Source organism: Stegostoma tigrinum, chromosome 6 (assembly GCF_030684315.1).
Source record: "Stegostoma tigrinum isolate sSteTig4 chromosome 6, sSteTig4.hap1, whole genome shotgun sequence".
NCBI classification, from domain to species: domain Eukaryota; kingdom Metazoa; phylum Chordata; class Chondrichthyes; order Orectolobiformes; family Stegostomatidae; genus Stegostoma; species Stegostoma tigrinum.
Genome location: NC_081359.1, coordinates 44469902 through 44491172, shown reverse-complemented (window position 1 = coordinate 44491172; position 21271 = coordinate 44469902). Strand labels below are relative to the sequence as shown.

General features: G+C 42.6%; 1 protein-coding gene across 3 annotated transcripts in view; it reads left to right on the top strand.

The window, feature by feature from the left end:
* The window catches only part of LOC125453633 (claudin-10-like), a 193080-nt gene extending 175193 nt beyond the window's left edge, over positions 1–17887 (top strand). For all 3 annotated transcript variants that reach the window (XM_059646523.1, XM_059646524.1, XM_048533438.2), the window contains 2 exons: positions 9347–9454; positions 16138–17887. In XM_059646523.1, coding sequence (XP_059502506.1) covers positions 9347–9454; positions 16138–16273 — 244 coding nt within the window. In that variant the 3' untranslated portion in view covers positions 16274–17887. The remainder of the gene's footprint in view (positions 1–9346; positions 9455–16137) is intronic.
* Positions 17888–21271: the final 3384 nt, after the last annotated feature.

Below are 21271 nucleotides of genomic sequence, written 5' to 3'. Positions count from 1 at the left end.
CCTATTCTTTTTAAATGTTCTAAACCCTGGAACATCCAGCAACCATTCCTGCCCATGAGAAACCCATGTCTCTGTTACAGCCACAACATCATAGCACCAGGTACTGATCCATGCTCTAAGTTCATCACTTTTATTCCTGATACTCCTTGCATTAAAGCAAACACACTTTAACCGATCCCTTGGTTCCTTCCCACTAGCTGGATTGTCTGGATTAAACACAATCTGCCATTTTTCCGTTTGTGCCTCTAACTGATCTATATCCTGCTGTATCCTTTGACGATCTTCCTCACTATCCACAACTCCACCAATGTTTATATCATCTGCAGCCACCCGGTTCCCTGGCCAACATCTCTGTCTTTGGCTTGCTACAGTGTTCCAGTGAAGCCCAACGCAAGCTGGAGGAACAACACCTTATTTTCTGCATGGGGACCCTACAGCCTTCTGGACTCACGGGAGGCTGCTGAGCAAGGTGAGGGCTCATGGTGTTCGAGGTGAGTTACTGGCTTGGATTGAGGATTGGCTGTCTGACAGAAGGCAGAGAGTTGGGATTAAAGGGTCTTTTTCGGAATGGCAACCAGTGAAGAGTGGTGTCCCGCACAGCTCAGTGTTGGGGCCGCAGCTGTTCACCTTATATATTAATGATCTGGATGAAGGCACTGGGGGCATTCTGGCGAAGTTTGCCGATGATACAAAGGTAGGTGGACAGGGAGGTAGTACTGAGGAGGTGGGGAAGCTGCAGAAAGATTTAGACAGTTTAGGAGAGTAGTCCAGGAAATGGCTGATGAAATTCAATGTGAGCAAATGTGAGGTTTTGCAGTTTGGGAAAAAGAATACAGGCATGGACTATTTTCTAAACAGTGAGAAAATTTGTAAAGCAGAAGTACAAAGGGATCTGGGAGTGTTGGTCCAGGATTCTCTAAAAGTTAACTTGCAGGTAGAGTCCGTGATTAAGAAAGTGAATGTAATGTTGTCGTTTATCTCAAGAGGGTTGGAATATAAAAGCAGTGATGTGCTTCTGAGGCTTTATAAAGCTCTAGTTAGGCCCCATTGTATCCAATTTTGGGCCCCACACCTCAGGAAAGGATTACTAGCCCTGGAGCGTGTCCAGCGGAGATTCACACGGATGATCCCTGGAATGGTGGGTTTAACTTACGATGAACGGCTAAGGATCCTGGGATTGTATTCATTAGAGTTTAGAAGGTTGAGGGGAGCTCTAATAGAAACTTACAAGATAATGTATGGTTTAGAAGGGGTGGATGCTAGGAAATTGTTTCCGTTAGGCAGAGAGACTAGGACCCGTGGGCACAGCCTTAAAATTAGAGGGGGTAAATTTAAAACTGAAATGAGACGACATTTCTTCAGCTTGTGGAATTCATTGCCGTCGAGTGCAGTGGAGGCTGGGACGTTAGATGCCTTCAAGGCAGAGATCGACAAGTTCTTGATCTCATAAGGAATCAAGGGCTACGGGTAGAGTGCAGGGAAGTGGAGTTGAAATGCCCATCAGCCATGATTTAAATGGTGAAGTGGACTTGATGGGCCGAACGGCCTTACTTCCACTCCTGTGTCTTATGGTCTTATGGTCTTATGGACCCAATATTGAGTTCAATAGTTTTAGGGCCTAAACTCTCCCATGACACAACCCCTACCCCACACACCAGGCCTTGTTACCATATAGCCTGCCATTATCATCGCCTGTTGTTGGTCACTAACAGTCCCCATTTACAACTATTCGCCCTCCCAGCCTGATCGATAGCAACTCTTTTGTCTGTCCAACTGTCTTTTTCTCACTTTGGGCTCTATCCTATCATTTACTCCCTGCCTCACCCACTCCCAATTCTCTGCATATAAACTGACATTTTTCCCAGCCACCATCAGTTCTGAGGAAGGATCACTGGACCCGAAACTTTAACTCTATTTTCTCCTTCACAGATGCTGCCGGACCTGCTGAGCTTTTCCAGCGACTTAGTTTTTGCTCCTGATTTACACATCCGCAGTTCTTTTGGTTTTTATTTAGTATTTAACTCACTGCCATATCTCTTCCAGGCATGCCCACCTTGAAGAAGTTCTGCTCCTCTCTCCAATTGGATTTCCGTTCCAATCTCTTTTCTTGCCCACTGACTTTAATTTCACAGTCAGTCTTGGTGTTTGACCAGGTATTTGTTAAAACTTGTTTCCACAGCCATATCACATTCCTCAGTGACTGCCTCCAAGCTCAGACTCAGTACATGAATTCCAACTGAATTTTCATCCCTCCTGTTTTGAGTCTTCCCAAGATCACAGATATCACCGTGATGCTCAACACTCCATAGACAGCTGCTCTCACCACATCCTGAGAACCACACTCATGGCCATGCGGCGCCACATGCACATTCAATATTTCTCTACAACAGCTTCGCAACATGCTAGCTCAGGACTGCACCACTCCACAGTTCCACTTCATCCTCCGGGTCATTCGTCATGCTAACAAGAAACTTCTTCTTTTCCTTTCAAGCATTAAGGTCCACAAGATGCAACAACTCAAAAATACCCATGGCCCTCTGGAACCTTCCTCTCCTCCCCTTCCCTCTGACTCTGTCCCCTCCACCAATCCCCCCACATCCCATCGGGTATTCACCATCCCACCTAACCTTTTGCTCTCTGATGCTGAACGCTCCTTACTCAGCAAAGGCCTCAGCTTTATCCCTCTGCATCCCCACCTTAATAAATTTCGGGCACAACATGATACCGAACTCTTCTTCTGCTGTCTTCGCCTCCGGGCCCATTTCTTTCGACAAGAGACAGACAGACCCCTTTGCCCAAATCCAACACTCTCCCTCCACCTGGACCCCTCCCTCCAGCCTTTTACTCCATGCACTCAGATCTAACTCCGACTTTGTCATTAAGCCTGCCGATAAGGGTAGTGCAGTTGTAGTCTGGCATACTGACCTTTACCTTTACATTGCAGAGGCTGAGCACCAACTCTCAGAAAACACCTCCTACCTTACCCTGGCCAATAAACCCAACATGTCACATCAGGCCATTGTATCCACTACGGTTACTGTCCTCATTTCATCTAGTGATCTCCCTTCCCCTCTGCTACCAAGCTAATAGCCCCCCAACTCTGCATAGCTCGTTTCTACCTCCTGCCAAAAATCCACAAACAGGACTGTCCGGGAAGACTCATTGTTTCAGCCTGCTCATGCCCCACAGTACTCATCTCTTCCTACCTTGAAGCAGTCTTCCCTCCCTGGTCCAATCCCTACCCACATATATCCACAATTCATCTGACGCCTTACGCCAGTTTCAAAACTTCCAGTTTACCAGTTCCAGCCACTTCCTCTTTACCATAGATGCACAATCCCTTTACACGTCCATTCCCCACCAGAGGTTCTTAGGGCTCTCCGCTTCTTGCTGGAGCAAAGACCTGAGCCATCACCACCCACCACCTTCCTCCTCCACTTGTCTGAGCTTGTCCTCACTATCAACAACTTCTCTTTCAACTCCTCTCATATTCTTCAGGTAAGAGGGGTTGCCATAGGTACTCGCATGGGCCCTAGTTATGCCTGTCTCTTCGTGGAGTACGTGGAACCTCCTTGTTCCCGTCCTACTCCGGCTCCCATCCACAACTCTTTCTCCGATACATCGATGATATCATCGGCGCTGCTTCCCTCTCTCTGGAATTGATCAAATTCATCGAATTTTCCTCCAGTCTCCAACCTGCCTTCACTTTCTGGTCTATCTCTGACTTCTCCCTTCCCTTTCTCGACATTTCTGTTTCCATTTCTGTGGATACACTGGCCACAAATATCCATTACAAACCCACTCTCTCCCACGGCTACCTGGACCATACATTGTCACACCCCACTTCCTGTAAAGACTCCATCCCATTCTCTCAGTTCCTCTGACTCCCTCGCATATGTTCAGATGAGGCCAACTTCAACAAGGGAGCCTCCAAAATGTCCACCGTCTTCTTCAACCGAGGATTCCCAAGCTCTGTTGTTGACAGGGCCATCAACCAGGTCCAACCCATCTCCCACACTTCCACCCTCATCCCTTTTCTTCCCTCCCACAACAGCAATAGGGTTACCCATATCCAGACCTACCATCCCACCAGCATCCACATCCAGAAGATTATCAGATGCCATTTCTGCCACCTCCAGCAAGGTGCCACCACCAGACACATATTCACCTCCCCTCCCTAGTCTGCCTTCCGGAGGGATCATTCCCTCGGGGCACGTTGGTCCACTACCTTCACTACCACCACCTCCCCACAGCTCTACGGCACCTTCCCCTGTAACCAGCGTTAACTCTGTTTTCTTCTCACAGATGCTGCCAGACCCTGCTGAGTGTTTCAGCAACTTTGTTTTTGTTCCTGATTTATAGCAAACATAGTTCTTTCAGTTTTCATTTAAATGATGCCTTCTCCATTGCAGTAAGGACATTCATCTGCACCAGCTGGTAACTATTGTATGTGATCTTGACCAGCATGAGCGAGGGAAGTGTGTTGGTGCAATCTGTTTGGTAATGTGGCTGACGTGGGGCTGAATGAGCAAGCTAAGAGATGTAGTTCTGAATTTCACAACAGTGTCAGATATGTGAGGGTCAGGAGACATGAGGAATGAGAATTGTGTCATGATAGAGATTTGGTAGATGAAAAGCAGGTGAAAGCAGCCTGTGTGGAGATCCTGCAGCCTTCAGGACTCACTATTGAGTTAAATCATTTTAGTACCTGAATACCTTCTTCCATGTCCTTTACCCACCCAGGGCTCCATCTCCAACTATCGTTTACTCCCTTACCACCTCAATCTCTAACCAAATCCCTGCCTTCAGCATAATATCACCTTTACCTAGCTACAATCAATTCTGAAGAAAGGTCACTTGACCCAAAACATTGACGCTGCTTTCTCAACACAGATTCTGCCAGACCTACTGACTTTGTCCAGCAATTTCTGTTTTGTTTCAGATTTCCAGCATCCGCTCTTCTTTACTTCTTGTTTAAGGGCGGTAACATTGAGCTCATTTTTTTAACACAGAAAGCTGTAAAGTCCATAATTTGATAGGCAGGGTATTCACCTCAGGTTTGTTTTGTGCTGGAGTACTGCAATAATAATGCTTTTATTGCAATAAGCTGGAATCAGAGAAGTCAGCATGAGAGCAAAGTGGAGCAGGTCACCAGGATCTTGGGATCAGGCTTGTGGACTGAGTGAGAGTGTTCCACATTGTGCTTCCACTCTATGTTTGGCCTCCTCAGACTAGAGGACACCTAGTTGTCAGCGATGACGACAGTAAATTGAAAGAAGTGCATGTAAATCGCTACTTCACCCGGGAACAGAGTTTCAGCCCTTAGACGAAGAGAAGAGAGTAGGTAAAGGATGAGTGTTACCTTTCCATGCAAGTACAGGGGCTGTATATCGTGTTGAGGATGATTGTGGTGCAGACCAGGATGTTGTCAAGGGGTCACCTCCTTCAGAATAATGAAAAGGGGAAGGGGAAGATGTGTTTGATGGTGGTATCATCCTGAAAGTGGCAGAAATGGCAGAGGATGATCTTTTCAATATGGCACTGGGTAGGCATGGGGATGGTAAGGATAGTGGTGAGGAGTGGGTGAGAACAGAAGTGTGGGAAATGACACTAAAATGGTCAAGGACCCTGTCAACAATGATGGGGGGTATCCTACAGTTCTTAGAAAGAAGGCATGTCAGGAGGTGCTAATATGGAAGGAAGTTGCAGTGGAGAAAGGGTGTAAGAGCTGCAGCTGTTGTAGCTGTAGCTGTAGCGAGTGGGCTTACAACAAATATTGTTGATTGTTTATCACAGTAGTGAAGACAGAGAAGTTGGGGAAGGAAAAGGAGGAATCAGAGATGAACCAGTGAAGGTGAAAGAAAAGTAATGAAGTTTTCAGGCCAAGAGCAGGATGTGATGAAGAAATATTTTAGAGGGAGATCCCAGTAAGACTAAAACAAGAAATGTTCCATGTTACCCGCAACTAAAAAGCAAAATGAATATTTTTGGAGTGTGAGTGATAATGGGAACTGCAGATGCTGGAGAATACAAGATAACAAAGTGTGGAGCTGGATGAACACAGCAGGCCAAGCAGCATCTCAGGAGCACAAAAGCTGATGTTTCGGGGCTAGACCCTACATCAGTCCATGGACATTGACTGCGACACTCTATTTGCAGATTGCAAAATGAGAGTAGTAGATGCTCAATGAGAGTAGAAGAATTCAGAAAGGCCAAGGAGGGTGACGGCAGATGGAACCTGTTCAAATATATATTCAAAAATAAAGAGAGAGATCTCAGGCAGTCCTCAGAGATAATGAGAACTGCAGATGCAGGAGAATCTGAGATAACAAAGTGTGAAGCTGGATGAACACAGCAGGCCAAGCAGCATCTTAGGAGCACAAAAGCTGATGTTTCGGGCGTAGACCCTTCATCAGAGGAAGGGTCTGATGAAGGGTCTAGGCCCGAAACATCAGCTTTTGTGCTCCTAAGATGCTGCTTGGCCTGCTGTGTTCATCTAGCTTCACACTTTGTTATCTCAGGCAGTCCTGCTGGGACGGGGGTAAGGAAATCTGGAGGTACATACTTAGACAGAAGTATCATCAAAGTTGAGGAGACAAGTTGCCAAGCAGTGTCATACTGAACTTGAAACATTAACTCAATTCTTCTCTCTCCACAGGCACTGCTCACCCTGCTGAGTTTCTCCAGCACCATCTGTTTTTATTTGTGAAGAAGAGATAGATAGGGCCAGGAAATTAGGAAGTTATCAGGTGACAGAGTATATCAGCAGAGTCACAGGTGGGAAGGGTCTAGAGAAAAGGAAAAGAAATAAAGTCAAGACAGTAAAGAGAACTGTAATTGTGGGACAGGAGCAATCTAAAATGATGGGTCTACTAAGCCAGTCCTGTTTGTGGATCTTCAGAAGATGGTAAAGGTGGGCTGTACACATTGGGGATCTATAAAATTGGAAACTGTGCAGAATAGATCTCCACTGGATGTATTTTCAGTTTCAGTCCTTGGAACAAGGCCTTTTACTTATGCTCCAGCAGTACATAGGAAGAAGTGCCAATGAATTGGTTCTGAGCCTCTGTAAGATGGAATATGAATTTAATATTTCTGTCCACTGGCTATGTATTTGCAGTCCAATCAAATAACATGCATCTATCTGCATAATCTATCTTGCTTCATTTTTAACCAGCTGGACCATTGCTCATTTATATCTTTACTTCAATGCAAATAATAACAAATTATTAATTTCACATGGATTTTGAATGCTGGATAGAAAATCTGTGACGATTAAAATATTAGAGGCTAACAGTTGTTGTAATTTTAAGCTATGGCACTCTTCATCATTGCAACTTTTATGTGGGTTCATGGTCCATTTCCATTATATTTGATTAGGATATATTCTAATGTCTGCATGTTATCTTTTACAAACTAAAAGAATGATTTGTATCTACATAACTCTTTTCACAATTGCTAGATATTCCAAAGCACTTTACATCCAATGAATAAATTTTTGTAAGATAGTAACTACTGTAATATAAGGAACATAACATTCAACAATTTGATAAGTACCATCTATTTTCTTTTAATATTGTCCTGGATGTCAGGAATAACTTCTCTACCTTCAGAAAAATACTCCATCGATCTGTGACAATAGACCCATCTCATCTAAAAGTCAGAATTTCCATCACCACAGCCCTCACTATTATTAATTGACATGACATGGGCATTTCACTGCCTCAGCATTTATTGCCTATTTCTAGTTCCCCTGAAGAAGTGTTGGTCAGGTACCTTCTGAAACCATTTCAGTCCCTGCAGCTAAACAGAGCTTGTAGAGATGCCATATAGAGGGTATTTGATAAATTATCACACCAAAAGCCCTCACTACTGCATTCCCGCACTCCTGCGCTGGAGTTTCAGTGTTAATTCCATCCTCATGCCCAAGAGTGAGATTCCAATCCATAAACCATAGCCCCACAGGCAATATGCCCTGCTAACAGCCATTTACTTCCAGTTACAAACATAGTCAAAATGAATTTGTAATGGGACAAGATTTTAATAAGGTCCTGAATCCCACAGAATACACGGAGTGTTAGTTCATAAGTTTATCTAGTTACCTAGTTATTCTAATAGAACATAGAACATAGAAAAGTACAGCACAGTACAGGCCCTTCGGCCCATGATGTTGTGCCATGGAATAATCCTAATCCAAATATAAAATAATCTAACCTACATTCCCCTCAATTCACTGCTGTCCATGTGCATGTCCAGCAGTCACTTAAATGTCACTAATGACTCCGCTTCCACGACTACCACTGGCAAAGTATTCCATGTGCTCACAACTCTCTGGGTGAAGAACCTCCCTCTGACGTCTCCTCTATACCTTCCTCCTAACACCTTAAAACTATGACCCCTCGTGGCAGTCAATCCTACCCTGGGGAAAAGTCTCTGGCTATCGACTCTATCCATGCATCTCATTACCTTGTATACCTCGATCAGGTCACCTCTCTTCCTCCTTCTCTCCAGAGAGAAAAGTCCGAGCTCAGTCAACCTCTCATCGTAAGACAAGCCCTCCAGTCCAGGCAGCATCCTGGTAAACCTCCTTTGCACCCTCTCCAAAGCCTCCACATCTTTCCTATAACAGGGCAACCAGAACTGGACACAATATTCCAAGTGTGGTCTCACCAGGGTTTTGTAGAGCTGCAGCATAACCTTGCGACTCTTAAACTCGATCCCCCTGTTAATGAAAGCCAAAACACCATATGCTTTCTTAACAACCTTAACCACCTGGGTGGCAACTTTGAGGGAACTATGGACTTGAACACCAAGATCCCGCTGTTCCTCCACACTGCCGAGAATCCTGCCTTTAATCCTATATTCAGCATTTAAGCTCAACCTTCCAAAATGCACTTCGCATTTATCCAGGTTGAACTCCATCTGCCATTTCTCAGCCCAGCTCTGCATTCTGTCAATGTTTCGCTGAAGCCTGCAATAGCCCTCGATACTATCAATGGCACCTCCAACCTTTGTGTCATCAGCAAACATACTAACCCACCCCTCAACCTCCTCATCCAAGCCATTTATAAAAACTACAAAGAGCAGAGGCCCAAGAACAGAGCCCTGTGGGACACCACTCAGCACTGACCTCCAGGCAGAATACTACCATCTACAACCGCTCTCTGCCTCCTGTCAGCCAACCAATTCTGAATCCAGACAGCCAAGTCACCCTGTATCCCATACCTCCTAACTTTATGAATGATAGTAATCTACTATCTTTGGTAATCTACTAAAGTGATTTGATTTTTAACATTTGGTCAACTCAAGGAGAAGCAATTTCAAAATGTTTATCTTATTTCTACAGATATGAATTAGGAGCTGCTTTGTTTATTGGATGGGCTGGATCTTCAATTTCCATACTAGGAGGTGCAATATTTTGTTTTTCCTTATCAAATGGTAAAGATTCTCCAAGGTAAGATAAAATCGATTTACTCGGGTAATATGTGGTTTGAAGGAGTGTGTTTAGAATCCTACTTTAAGATAACTGAATACATCATAATGAATGCACAAAGCAACTTGGACATTTATCATGGGGAACTTGCCCTTTTATCATGTCCTTGCAAATTTTATAAGGCATGTGCACAACTTTACATACTTTATTGTATTATTACCAAAGGTAGAAGAAATTCCAATTCTGCTTTCATTCAAATAAACATGTCTGTAAAAGTTAACTTTTTGACTCATTGTGTGTCTAGTTCTAATTAACCATCTTGTGATAAAATCCCAACTTCATTTGAGACATACTATTGTCAGTAGATCAGTTGGCCGTTATGCACTTAACTTGATATTCCCTTCCATTGAATTCATAGAAACATTGAAAAGTAGAAAATAGGAACAAGAAAAGATTGTTCAATCCTTCAAATTTGCTCTGCTATTTAGTATGATAGTGGCTGATCTTTTATCTTAATGTTGTATTCACAATTTCTCCCCATATTCCTTGATGCTTTTAAAACCTTAAAAAAAACTAGCTCACTCTTAAATAGATTCAGTGACTTTGTCTTCATAGCTAGAAGTAAACGGCTGTTAGCAGGGTATATTGCCTGTGGAGCTAAGGGTTATGGATTGGAATCTCATTCTTGGGCATGAGGATGGAATTAACACTGAAACTCCAGTGCAGGAGTGAAATTCAAACAATTTCACAGGTGCACTACCTGCAGAGTGAAGAAATTTTTTTCTCATCCAGCGCAAATATTTGCTAGTGCAGTTGGGGGGAACATAACAGGGAGTGGGAACCTAAGCCAGGTGACCGGAAAAGAGAAACAAGGACGTAACAAAAGAAAGACCTGTAAAATACAAGAATGGTAGACTGGGTAATCAAGAGCGAGAGGCAAAAGGGGCCACAGGACAAGAAAAGGTTAGAAGGATTAAAAATAATAAAAAGGCAAGCTTAAAAGCCTTATATCTTAATGCTGAAAGCATTCAGAATAAGGCAGATGAAACTGACAGTGAAAATAGAGGCAAATAGATCAAATCTCATAGCCATTGCAGAGACATGTTACATGGATATTAGAACTGGGAACTTAATATTCAGGGATATTTGATCTTTAGAAAGACAGAAGGGAAGAAAAAGGTGGTGTGGTAACACTTTTAATAAGAGGTGAAATAAGGACAGTTGTGAGAGATTATCTAGACTGAGATGATGTAGATTCCATTGTGTGGAGGTAAATATCAGCAAGGGAAAGAAGACCTGGGTACGAGTAGCGTACAAAGCCTGAAATGGTAGCCAAGGGTATATATCAATAAGAAAAAAAGAAGCATGTAAAAAGAATAGTTAACTCGGTCAATCAGGTTGGAAATGGTAGCTACAACAACTAATTCATGAAGTACATTAGGGATAGTTTCATACAATGACTGTGACAGTGTTAAATGCAAGGTAAAATGATGTATAACAGGTGTCTTATCCACAGCTAACAAATTGTGCAGCTGGATGTACACAGCAGGCCAAGCAGCATCTCAGGAGCACAAAAGCTGACGCTTCGGACCTAGACCCTTCATCTGAGAAGGGGACGGGGAAAGGGTTCAGAAATAAATAGGGAGAGAGGGGGAGGCGGACCGAAGATGGATAGAGGAGAAGATAGGTGGACAGGAAACTATAGGTGGGGAGGTGGGGAGGGCATAGGTCAGTCCGGGGAGGATGGACAGGTCAAGGAGGTGGGATGAGGTTGGTAGGTGGGAAATGGAGGCGTGGCTTGAGGTGGGAGGAGGGGATAGGTAAGAGGAAGAACAGGATAGGGAGGCGGGGACGAGCTGGGCTGGTTTAGTGATGTAGTGGTGGGAGGGGATGAACTGGGCTGGTTTTGGGATGCAGTGGGGGAGGGGGAGATTTTGAAGCTTGTGAAGCCCACATTGATACCATTAGGCTGCAGGGTTCCCAAGCGGAATATGAGTTGCTGTTCCGGGTTGCATCATTGTGGCACTGCCGGAGGCCCATGATGGACATGTCGTCTAAGGAATGGGAGGGGGAGTTAAAATGGTTCACGACTGGGAGGTGCAGTTGTTTATTGCAAACCGAGCGGAGGTGTTCTGCAAAGCGGTCCGCAAACTTCCGCTTGGTTTCCCCAATGTAGAGGATGCCACACCGGGTACAGTGGATACAGTATACTACATTGGCAGATGTGCAGGTGAGCATCTGCTTAATATGGAAAGCCATCTTGCGGCCTGGGATGGGGGTGAGGGAGGAGGTGTGGGGGAAAGTGTAGCACTTCCTGCGGTTGCAGGGGAAGGTGCCAGGTGAATCTGCCAATGTAGTATACTGTATCCACTGTACCCGGTCTAGGACCGAAACGTCAGCTTTTGTGCTCCTGAGATACTGCTTGGCCTGCTGTGTTCATCCAGCTACAGACTTTGTTATCTTGGATTCTCCAGCATCTGCAGTTCCCATTATCTCTTATCCACAGCTGCCTGTTTTGTGCACGCATCACCACAGTTGAAATTTATCCCCATATGCCAATGATGTATACAAAACCTTACTTTCTGCTGTCATTTATTTTTATGGAATCAATAAAACCTTAGATTAATTGAACATTACTAATGTATTAAAACATGTTTCACAGGTGCAACTAAGCCACATAAGGGTGTTAAAAAGAGAATGCTGATGAGATAATAGATGTTTTGGCACCAACTTTCCAAGATTCCCTAGATTTCAGAAAAGATTCAATCAGTCAAACTAGTAAATAAAACACCTCTGTTCAAAAAGGGAAGGAGGCACAAAATAGCAAACTTGATCAGATGCTTTCATCTGTCCTGAGACAGGTGTTTAGAATCAATCATTTAAGAGATTATAGCTGGCCACTTAGAAAATCTTAAGGTAATTGAAAAGAGTCAGCGTGGCTTTGTCAAGAAAAAGTCTTATTTAACCAATTTATTATAGTTCTTTGAAGGATTAATTTGCTATGTAAACTTGATTTATTAATTGACATGACATGGGCATTTCTCTGCCTCAGCATTTATTGCCTATTACTAGTTGCCCTGAAGAAGTGATGGTCAGGTACCTTCTTAAACCATTTCAGTCCCTGCAGCTAAACGGAGCTTGTAGAGATGCCATACAGAGGATATTTGATAAATTATCACACCAAAAGTTATTGCAGAAAATAAAGCATAGGGTGTACAGGATGACATATGATCACGGATTGAAGATCCATGACAGGCTGACAATAAACAGAGAATATATGTAAATGCAGCTTTGTCTGATTGGCAGGATGTGATGAGTGGACTCCTGCAGGAGTCTGTGCTGGGTCATCAAATTTTCAGACCTTACACCACTAATTTAGATGAGGGAAGTGAGGTCATGATGACTCAACCATTAAATGACATCATGATAGATAGGAAAGCATGTAGTGAAGGAGACATAAGGAAGTGCAGGAGAATATGGATCGGTTGAGTGAGTGGACAAAAATCTGACAGATATTTTCTAAACAGTGAGAAAATTCTCTTATTTGCCCATGATGTGCAGGCTAGGTAGGCTAGTTGAGGGAAATGCAGGTTTACAGAGATGGCGTAGGACTATTGGGATGCTCAGAGTTGGTGTGGACTTGATGGGCCTAATGGCCTGCTTCTACACTATGGGGATTCTATGATTTCCTGTCACTCAACCAACTTCTTAGGCTATACTATGGTTCTAACTTTTGTTCCCTGGGTTTCACATTTGCTAATAAGTCTATTATGTGCCACTTCATCAAATGTTTTTTTGGATGTCTGTGTGTTGCTCTCACCCACATAACTCGCATCAAACATTTCAGTGACCTCAGTAAAATCTCACTCAAGTTAAGGAGGCATGACTTGTCCTTTCAGGACTTATGCTGATTGCCTTTTTAATTAATAGAGCACTGGACTGTCACTCCTTAAAACTGTATGACAAACCGTTAAAAGTGACTGGTCAGTAGTTGCTTGCATTGCTTTGTAATTCTCCAGTACCTTAATTTGAATGTTTATGGCTAATATCTCTGTAATTTCTGTCCCTGCTTCTGTCAGCCTCATCATATGTGTCGCAATTGTCCTGCTGATGTATGATTTTTAAATATATCCAGTTTTCCTAGTACCTCCCATCAATAACTTTATATCCACTATCTCAATTATCCCCTCTTTCCATGTAACATTGGAAGCATTTTCTTCCTTCATAATTATACATACACTCAGAGTGAAAAAGGATCTTCCTTTACCAGCAGCACAGGGCTAAAACCATCTGGTTCACTAATGTCCTTTAGGAAAGGAAATCTACCATCCGTACCTGATCTGTCCTACATGTGACTCCAGACCCACAGCAATGTCTTAGGAGTTTATTATAGAATCCCTACAGTGTGGAAACAGGCCCTTCGGCCCAACAAGTCCACACCGACCCTCAGAAATCCTACCCAGACCCATAGGTTGACTCTTAACAGCCCTCGGGTAAATTAGGGATGGGTAACGAATGCTGGTCCATCTAGTGATGTCCATATCCCATGAATGAATGAAAAAAGCCAATAGGATTGCTCTTTGAGTATGACCCTCACAGCAAGCTAATCCTTGTACCCAGCCTGGCACACATACCCACTTGAATCCCACTTAACCACTTGAATCAAGTTGAAACTGAATTTTTAATCCCTTTTTTCTTCAAAGTGAAAAGCACAAAATGTGACTCCTGTTTAGGACATAATCTGCTTGCTTTGGAGCAGGAAGGTTGTCAACCCCTGTTTGAAGTTTATACCTTCACTTATTCTGCAGTTATGCTTGCAGTTATTTTGACTCTGTAACAGTCTTCTCTTTAGAAAACACATTTTGGAATTAAGGGCTATACTATACCATAGTATTTCGAGGTCCCTATTTATCATCATAACAACATCAGAGTGAAAATTAAATGGTAACAACAGGAATATTCATTAGGTCACACGGAACTATCTAAAAGTATGTAGACATCTTCTTCAGTGTTTATATCACAGGTCTAACGTAAAAAATGCCAGCTGCCATGTTTTTCATCTTTTTGTTTAGATATAGAACTGAGAATTAGAGGGTTGTAATGTCACAATCATTACAATTACACAATCATTCTGTTGCTTTGTAGAGGATTTCAATCCCCAAATAAACTTATGTCATAGTTGATTTGAAATTTAATTTGCAGCATTGTATCTAAAATAGTTTAGCCAAGGGCAGGTCACATCTGACAAATTTAATTGAGATTTTTGATGAGGAGACACAGGTAGCAGACAAGTGTAGCGCTGTGGATCTATATTTGAAATTTCAGAAATCATTTGATACGATGCCAACATTAGCAGGGTGATCGGCAAATCTAGAAATCTAGATTAGCAAATCCTGCTGTTATTAGACTGTTAAATGGACCCCTGTAATTTCAAACCTAATGATGACCTTGTTTCTGCGTACCTCCTGTGCAGTCGTAACCCTATACACCTTGGTCTGTCCAAATACCCTGTGACCTGTATGCCCTTATTTGTTATGGTCTGCCTGTCCTGCTCACAAAACAAAACTTTTCACCATATTTAAATTAAATCAATCAATTTCTTGTAAAAATCCATGTGATTAATTGAAGTCATTTAGGGAAAGAACCTTACCCAGTGTGTCCTACCTGTAACTCCAAACTCACAACAATGCTGTCTGAAATGGCCAAGTAAAACACTCAGTTCAAGACCACATAAGGATGAGCAGCAAATGCTAGCTTTGGCAGCAACATTCTGATTCCATGAAAACATGAATAAAAATCGGTCCTTAACACAAATATCTGCAAATTAGCTTGGGGTAGTTGACACAAAAATTACTTAAAAGGCTTGTAAAATTACACTGGGCAGAAATACACTTTCTACAAGGGCTCAGAACCAGGCTTTCCAATGGAAAATTTCATGTGCATGACACAGAACTTGGACATAGAAAGTTCCCAGGTTTGAACTTCACTATATCTGACTTAGTTACTCCAATTGTGATGACACTTTGTGTTGATGACAAATAAAAAGTCACTAGCCAGGGTTTTAGCACCATTCTCCTTAGCACCATTCAAATATTTCTGATGGTGCTGCGCAGATATATAAAGTTTAAAAATTGCTTAACATGTGATACCACCATGGAAATGAACCTGCCAAAGATAATATGAGTTTGCATATGGGCAATGCCCACTTGCGTAAAACACTGAAGTGATGTCTAGCATTGTAGCTTTGTAAAGGTAGAGGAAACAAGAGAAATAAAGTCCAGAAATACTAATAATTTCAAAATGACAGATTTATCAATTATGAATCAATAACTTCAGAGAACGTCAGAAAGTTTTGTTAAAGAATCAGGAAATATAATTTACTTATAAGTTGTCATCAATACTCTGATCTAACTTCAGTGGTAGGGAATTAGTTAGAAAGAATTCTGAGGGGCAGAACTTGGAGAGAAGCAGATTAATATGTGAGCCAGCATGGATTTATTAAGGGATGATCATGCTTGACAGATTTGATTGACTGTTTTGAGGTGGTAACCCAGAGTGTTGATAAAAGAAATTGATTTTTATGTGTAAGAACATGAGGTAAACACGATATTTGAAAAAGACTTTTAGTGGCACATTTAGTGCTAGATTTAACACAGAACCAAATTTATTATTGAATATATTAACAATATAACTCTTTATTTCAGAAGGGGTGATGGCCACAGAACTGCAGTCTCTCTTTTTTCCGCTCAAACAAGGGCACAGAATGTTGCAGAAGACACGAGATCAGCTCAGAACACATGGATCCCACCAAAGCATTTTGACAAGAATGCATATGTTTAAAGATGGAACTACTTAATTATCAAGTCAGCCTATCAAAAAAAGTCTTTAATTTACCAAGATGTGTCAAATTTGCATTTGCTTCTCATAATAATTACTAAAGCAACAAATGCAGTCCTTAAAATTGCTGTTTTTGTTCCAGGGTACTTTTTATCTATACATAGATTCATGGAAAAGTAGGTCATTCTATAACTCTATATCTCTAACTAGTTGCATCAATTTCAAGAATATTATGGTTTAATTGTTTAATGTTAATTTCACAAAGCATGCAGCGATCAGTAATAAGTGATCATAGTCCTACCGTTCCATATAGTCATTCAATAGTGAGTACTGTGACATGAAAAATGTTAATTCTTCTGACAAGTTTCAGCTGGTTGCTCTGTTCCAAGAGAAATAAAATGTATTGTTCCTCAACTATTGCACAGATCACATAATGGAATGTTCTAAACAAATCCACTGTGTCAAGAATTCAATTACATTGAAAGAAAATGCTTCCAAAATATGCTTCAGATGTTTCGAGCTTAGTACTATATGTATTTATATTTTATTGGAAAGGCTTACGTCTGTGCAAACTTATTATCTGCTCACATTGACTTTTTACTGTCATGTTTCTTTTGTACATTTTTCAGATCATGTTAACTTCATGTGCACCATCAGATAACTGGTGAAATTAGGTCAAACAGTGGTTTGACAACAAAGCTGAATTGTCCATTAACTTGACTTTTTCACAGGGTGGAATGACTTAATAGGAAACATGAAATTTTCATGATGTAGAGATGCTGGTTTGGACTAGGGTGGACAAAGTCACATGACACCAATTATAGTCTGATTGTCACCTGAGCAATGTTCAGAAAGCTTGTGATTTTAAGTAAGCCTGTTGGACTATAACCTGGTGTCATGTGACTTAGAAATTGAGTTCTATGAAGGAATCACTGGAATTCTGTATTCTCTTCTTTTCACCCCTGAAGCCTGGCATGATGGCCTCCTGACTTGGCGTGGCAGCCTCCTGACCCAGCAAGGCCGACTTTAGGCCTGGTATGGCAGACTTTTAGCACAGCGTGGTAAACTTTCGGCCCAGCATGGTGGTCTTTCAGCCTGGCATAGTTGTCTTTAAGTGGCATGTGGCAGTATCTGGACCTGGTGTGGATTTCAAGTCTCGAGGTGATTCCGCAAAGTGTGGTCCCACATTGGCGAGGCACTTAGGAAAGACTGTAATGTTTGAAATTTAAGTTTCATTTCTTTATTTTCTACTTAAACCTAAGAAGTTCTGCAATGTGTAACTTCTACTCTTATTTCATTGGTTTCAAGATATACTATAATTATTGCAATGTTTAACATTTAAATTTGATTGCTTTCTACCTTGTTTTCAGATTCTTGCACCTAAGTACTTGTGCCAAAGATAGTGCCTTGTGTGGTGACATTATATGCTTTTTTACTGAATTCCTGTACTTTTGTACAAAAAACAGTGAGAAGAGCACACTGCCACACCAATATCCCACCTACCCCTTCCTCTAACTGCCACAGTCCCCACATCTAAAAGAGCCTGCAGTAGCTACGTCGGTCTGTACTGTTGCCTGCGGACTCGCCCTGAGAGCGGAAGAGAATCATCCTTGTCTACGAGGGACCGCTGATGATGATGACTTGCATACAAGTGACAATAAAATCAAAATCAAATCAAAGCCTCTTTCTACATCCAATTATGTCTTCCAAAAGCCATCAAACAGGCAGAATGATCACTCCACCTGTTCAGGTAGATAGTAAGGAAAAGGCTAAAGGATTGTTTTATATCTCATGGAGTGCAGCCAGTTTTGAGACAGCTTTATACTGAGACAGCTTCATTTGTACATCCACAATTGTAAATAATACAAATAGGTGTGGGCAAGTGGTGAGAATGAAACAGAGTCTGCAGAAGCCATATGTACAGGCTACATGAGTGAGCAAAAACTTAGTGGACGGAATACAATGTGAGAAAAAGTGAGGTTATGCAATTTGACAGGAAGAATAGAGGAGCTGGAATAGGACTGCTGAAACCGATAGCACAGAAGCTTTTGGGAATCTTAAAGCATAAGTCACAAAAACCAGCATCCAGGTATAGCAAGTATTAGGGAAGGTATTTGGAATGTTGACCTTTATTTCAAAAGAGTGTAGCATAAAAACAGAGAAGAGAAAGCAACAGCTGCAGATGCTAGAGTCAGAATCAATACAGTGCGGAGCTGGAGCATCATAGCAGATCAGGCAGCATCAGAGGAGCAGGAAGGTCTACGTTTCAGGTTTACACCCTTCGTCATGACTGGGAGGGGAAAGGGATCTCGGAAATAAATAGACGGAGGTGGTTGAGGCTGGGGGAAGGTAGATGGGATGGTTATATGTGGATACAGGTGGGGGGAATGGAGATTGGTCAGTGGTAAGAGTGGGGCAGATTGGTGGGAAAGAAGATGGGTGGGTGTGTCTGGTCAAGGAGGTGGAGATGAGAGGGAACATTGGACATGAGATGAGGCAGGGAGTGGGGAGATTTTCAAATTGGTGAATTCTATGCTGAGGCTATCAGGCTATAGGTATATGAAGTATTGTTCCTCCAGTTTGCATGTGGCATCATTGTGACACTGGGGGAGGCTCAGGATGGATATGTCACCAATGTAGTGGGAGGCAGATTAAAAATGGTTGGCAAGTGGAAGGTGTTGTTGATTATAGCATATAGAGTGTGGATGTTCTGCAAATCAGTCACAAGTCTGCGCTTAGAAGGTGTGCAATAAATTGATACTGTGCATGAAGGGACTTTTGCCCACCACTGGCTCCAAACAAACTTGTGTTCCACACCAGCACAATCTATGGCCACTGGCCATGTGCTCTATTCATTGGCATGTGACATGCATCAATCTCTAATAACTCTCATGACTTATCTCCGATCCACTTAGAGGATGCACTTCAATATTGCACCTCAAACGACGTTTGCAACAATCATTGTAATGCTGCAGTGAGCACACTGTGCTCTCAGGAACATGAATACAGTTTATGGAGTGGTTCAGGCTGCATCTCCAGTCTGTTTGCTTGTTGCCTCACTCGGACCCTAATTGGAAACACACAGCATCCCGACATGACGTTGCCTTGCCTTCTTGTTTGGCGCAGTCACAAAGCCAGCAGTCCTCAGTCAAGTGAAAGGAGATAGCCTTCTTTCAGAGCCTCCTGTCATAGTAAGACCATGGACTTGGACTCAGGCAGTCAATCAGTCAGAGACTCAGGGCTTCAGAGTCTGGCCTTCAATTCATAAAGAGTTAGGAATCAAATGTTGGGCAGCCTTCCACTCACCTTGACTCGTTCTGCTCTATTGTGGGCCTGTTTTCTACCTGGAATGAGAGAAAGGCAGGTATTAAGGAGATGTAAGTAAGTGACGCAGCTGTCACTACTGGTGCTGATGAGGTGCCCCAAGTGAATGAATAGGCAACACAGAAGACATGCAGGTTTAGTGGTGTTGGGAGTTGGGGTGGGGGCAATGAGTAAGGGAAGACGTTGCAGGTGATAGTGGGAGAGGTAGGGCAAGAGTCCTTGTGGGAGGTAGGTGCAGTAGCAGAGATAAAGTGAATGTGAATATTAGAGAGAATATGGTGGCATTTATACTGGCAGAGTGGAGAAGATCAGATCTAAAACCTACTCAGCCTATGGTGCTGGGCATTCCAGCAATGGCTGAGTTTGTCTAGCCTGATTGGAAACCTACTATCTGTTTCACATGATCTGGTGTTGACACTTTCCCTGCTGGTCCCATGTGAGCTCTAACCTGTCCAATAGAACCTCCAGAATCCTGCCCATAATGTGTCAATTTCCCCACCTCCCATGTCTGAGGTGAATATCAGAAACTGCAGGACAAATCCAGACTGACAATACTTGTACGGGTGCAGAGTGGCCTTTTAAATTTGGGGCAGGCACAAGGCATGTCCGTCTTTCAACAGATATCCAGTGAGTGGCAAGTTGCTTCTGTAACAGCACATGGTAAGACGGGGACAGAATCGGACATCACTGCTGACACAGGGAGCAGGGTAGGTTTCACGGAACCTCATGGTGAGAATCCCTCTAAAGAAGTTGGTATGGCTTGCAGTTAGTCAAAAAACTGATTCCACCCATTTACTGCGTTGCTTTGAAGACTGAGGAATGTATTTTATATCTGCCAGAGTGTCCTCAAATGCAATAATTTGAACACTCAGAACATTTTTCAATCAAGAAAGGCACCAGTGAGTGACAATGATCTGAAAGGAGGACAAATAAAACCTGGATATATGGCTAATGCTGATAAGCCTAGAAAGCCAGCAGCACTGATAGTCTGTTCCTCCATTCTCTAGCTGAACTTGCACACTGCCACTACTCTAACACTATCATTGTGACAATGTTATGGCAGCAATTACAGCTTAACTCTATTTCTCATGCTTTGCAGTGCTGATGTCACCCTTCAGCTGGTCAGAGTTGAGTATTTAAATCCTTTCATGCCAGTCTCTAAGACATGAAGCCCACAGACAGTGCAGCCTTCCAACTGTTTCTGTCCTCTATCTTGGAGGTCTTAGATGACAGCATGTGGGAGAGGCTGGAACAGCCATTGTCACTGGATGACCGAACCAAGGCCCTTGAGAACTTAGAAAAGGATAAAATTCCCAGAAAGAATGGCTTACTGGCTGAGTTGTATTCATCTCTATGGGACTCGATTAGCCAGGAGGTGTATGACAGTATGCTTCTGTCATGTTGTTGTAGTCAACATTCATGAATGTAAAATTGATTGACAATTTCTAATTTCCTTCCTCTCCCCCTTCTGCTTTTAGATGAGGGTGATGATACCTTTCCTCAAGCCCATGAGGAAAGGTATCATCACCCTCATCTAAAAGCAGAAGGGGGAGAGGGAGGAAATTAGAAATTGTCAATCAATTTTACATTCATGAATGTTGACTACAAAACTTGTCTAAGGTCATTGCCAACCAAATCAGATCTGACCAAACCTATGTTACACCAGGCAAGAGAATC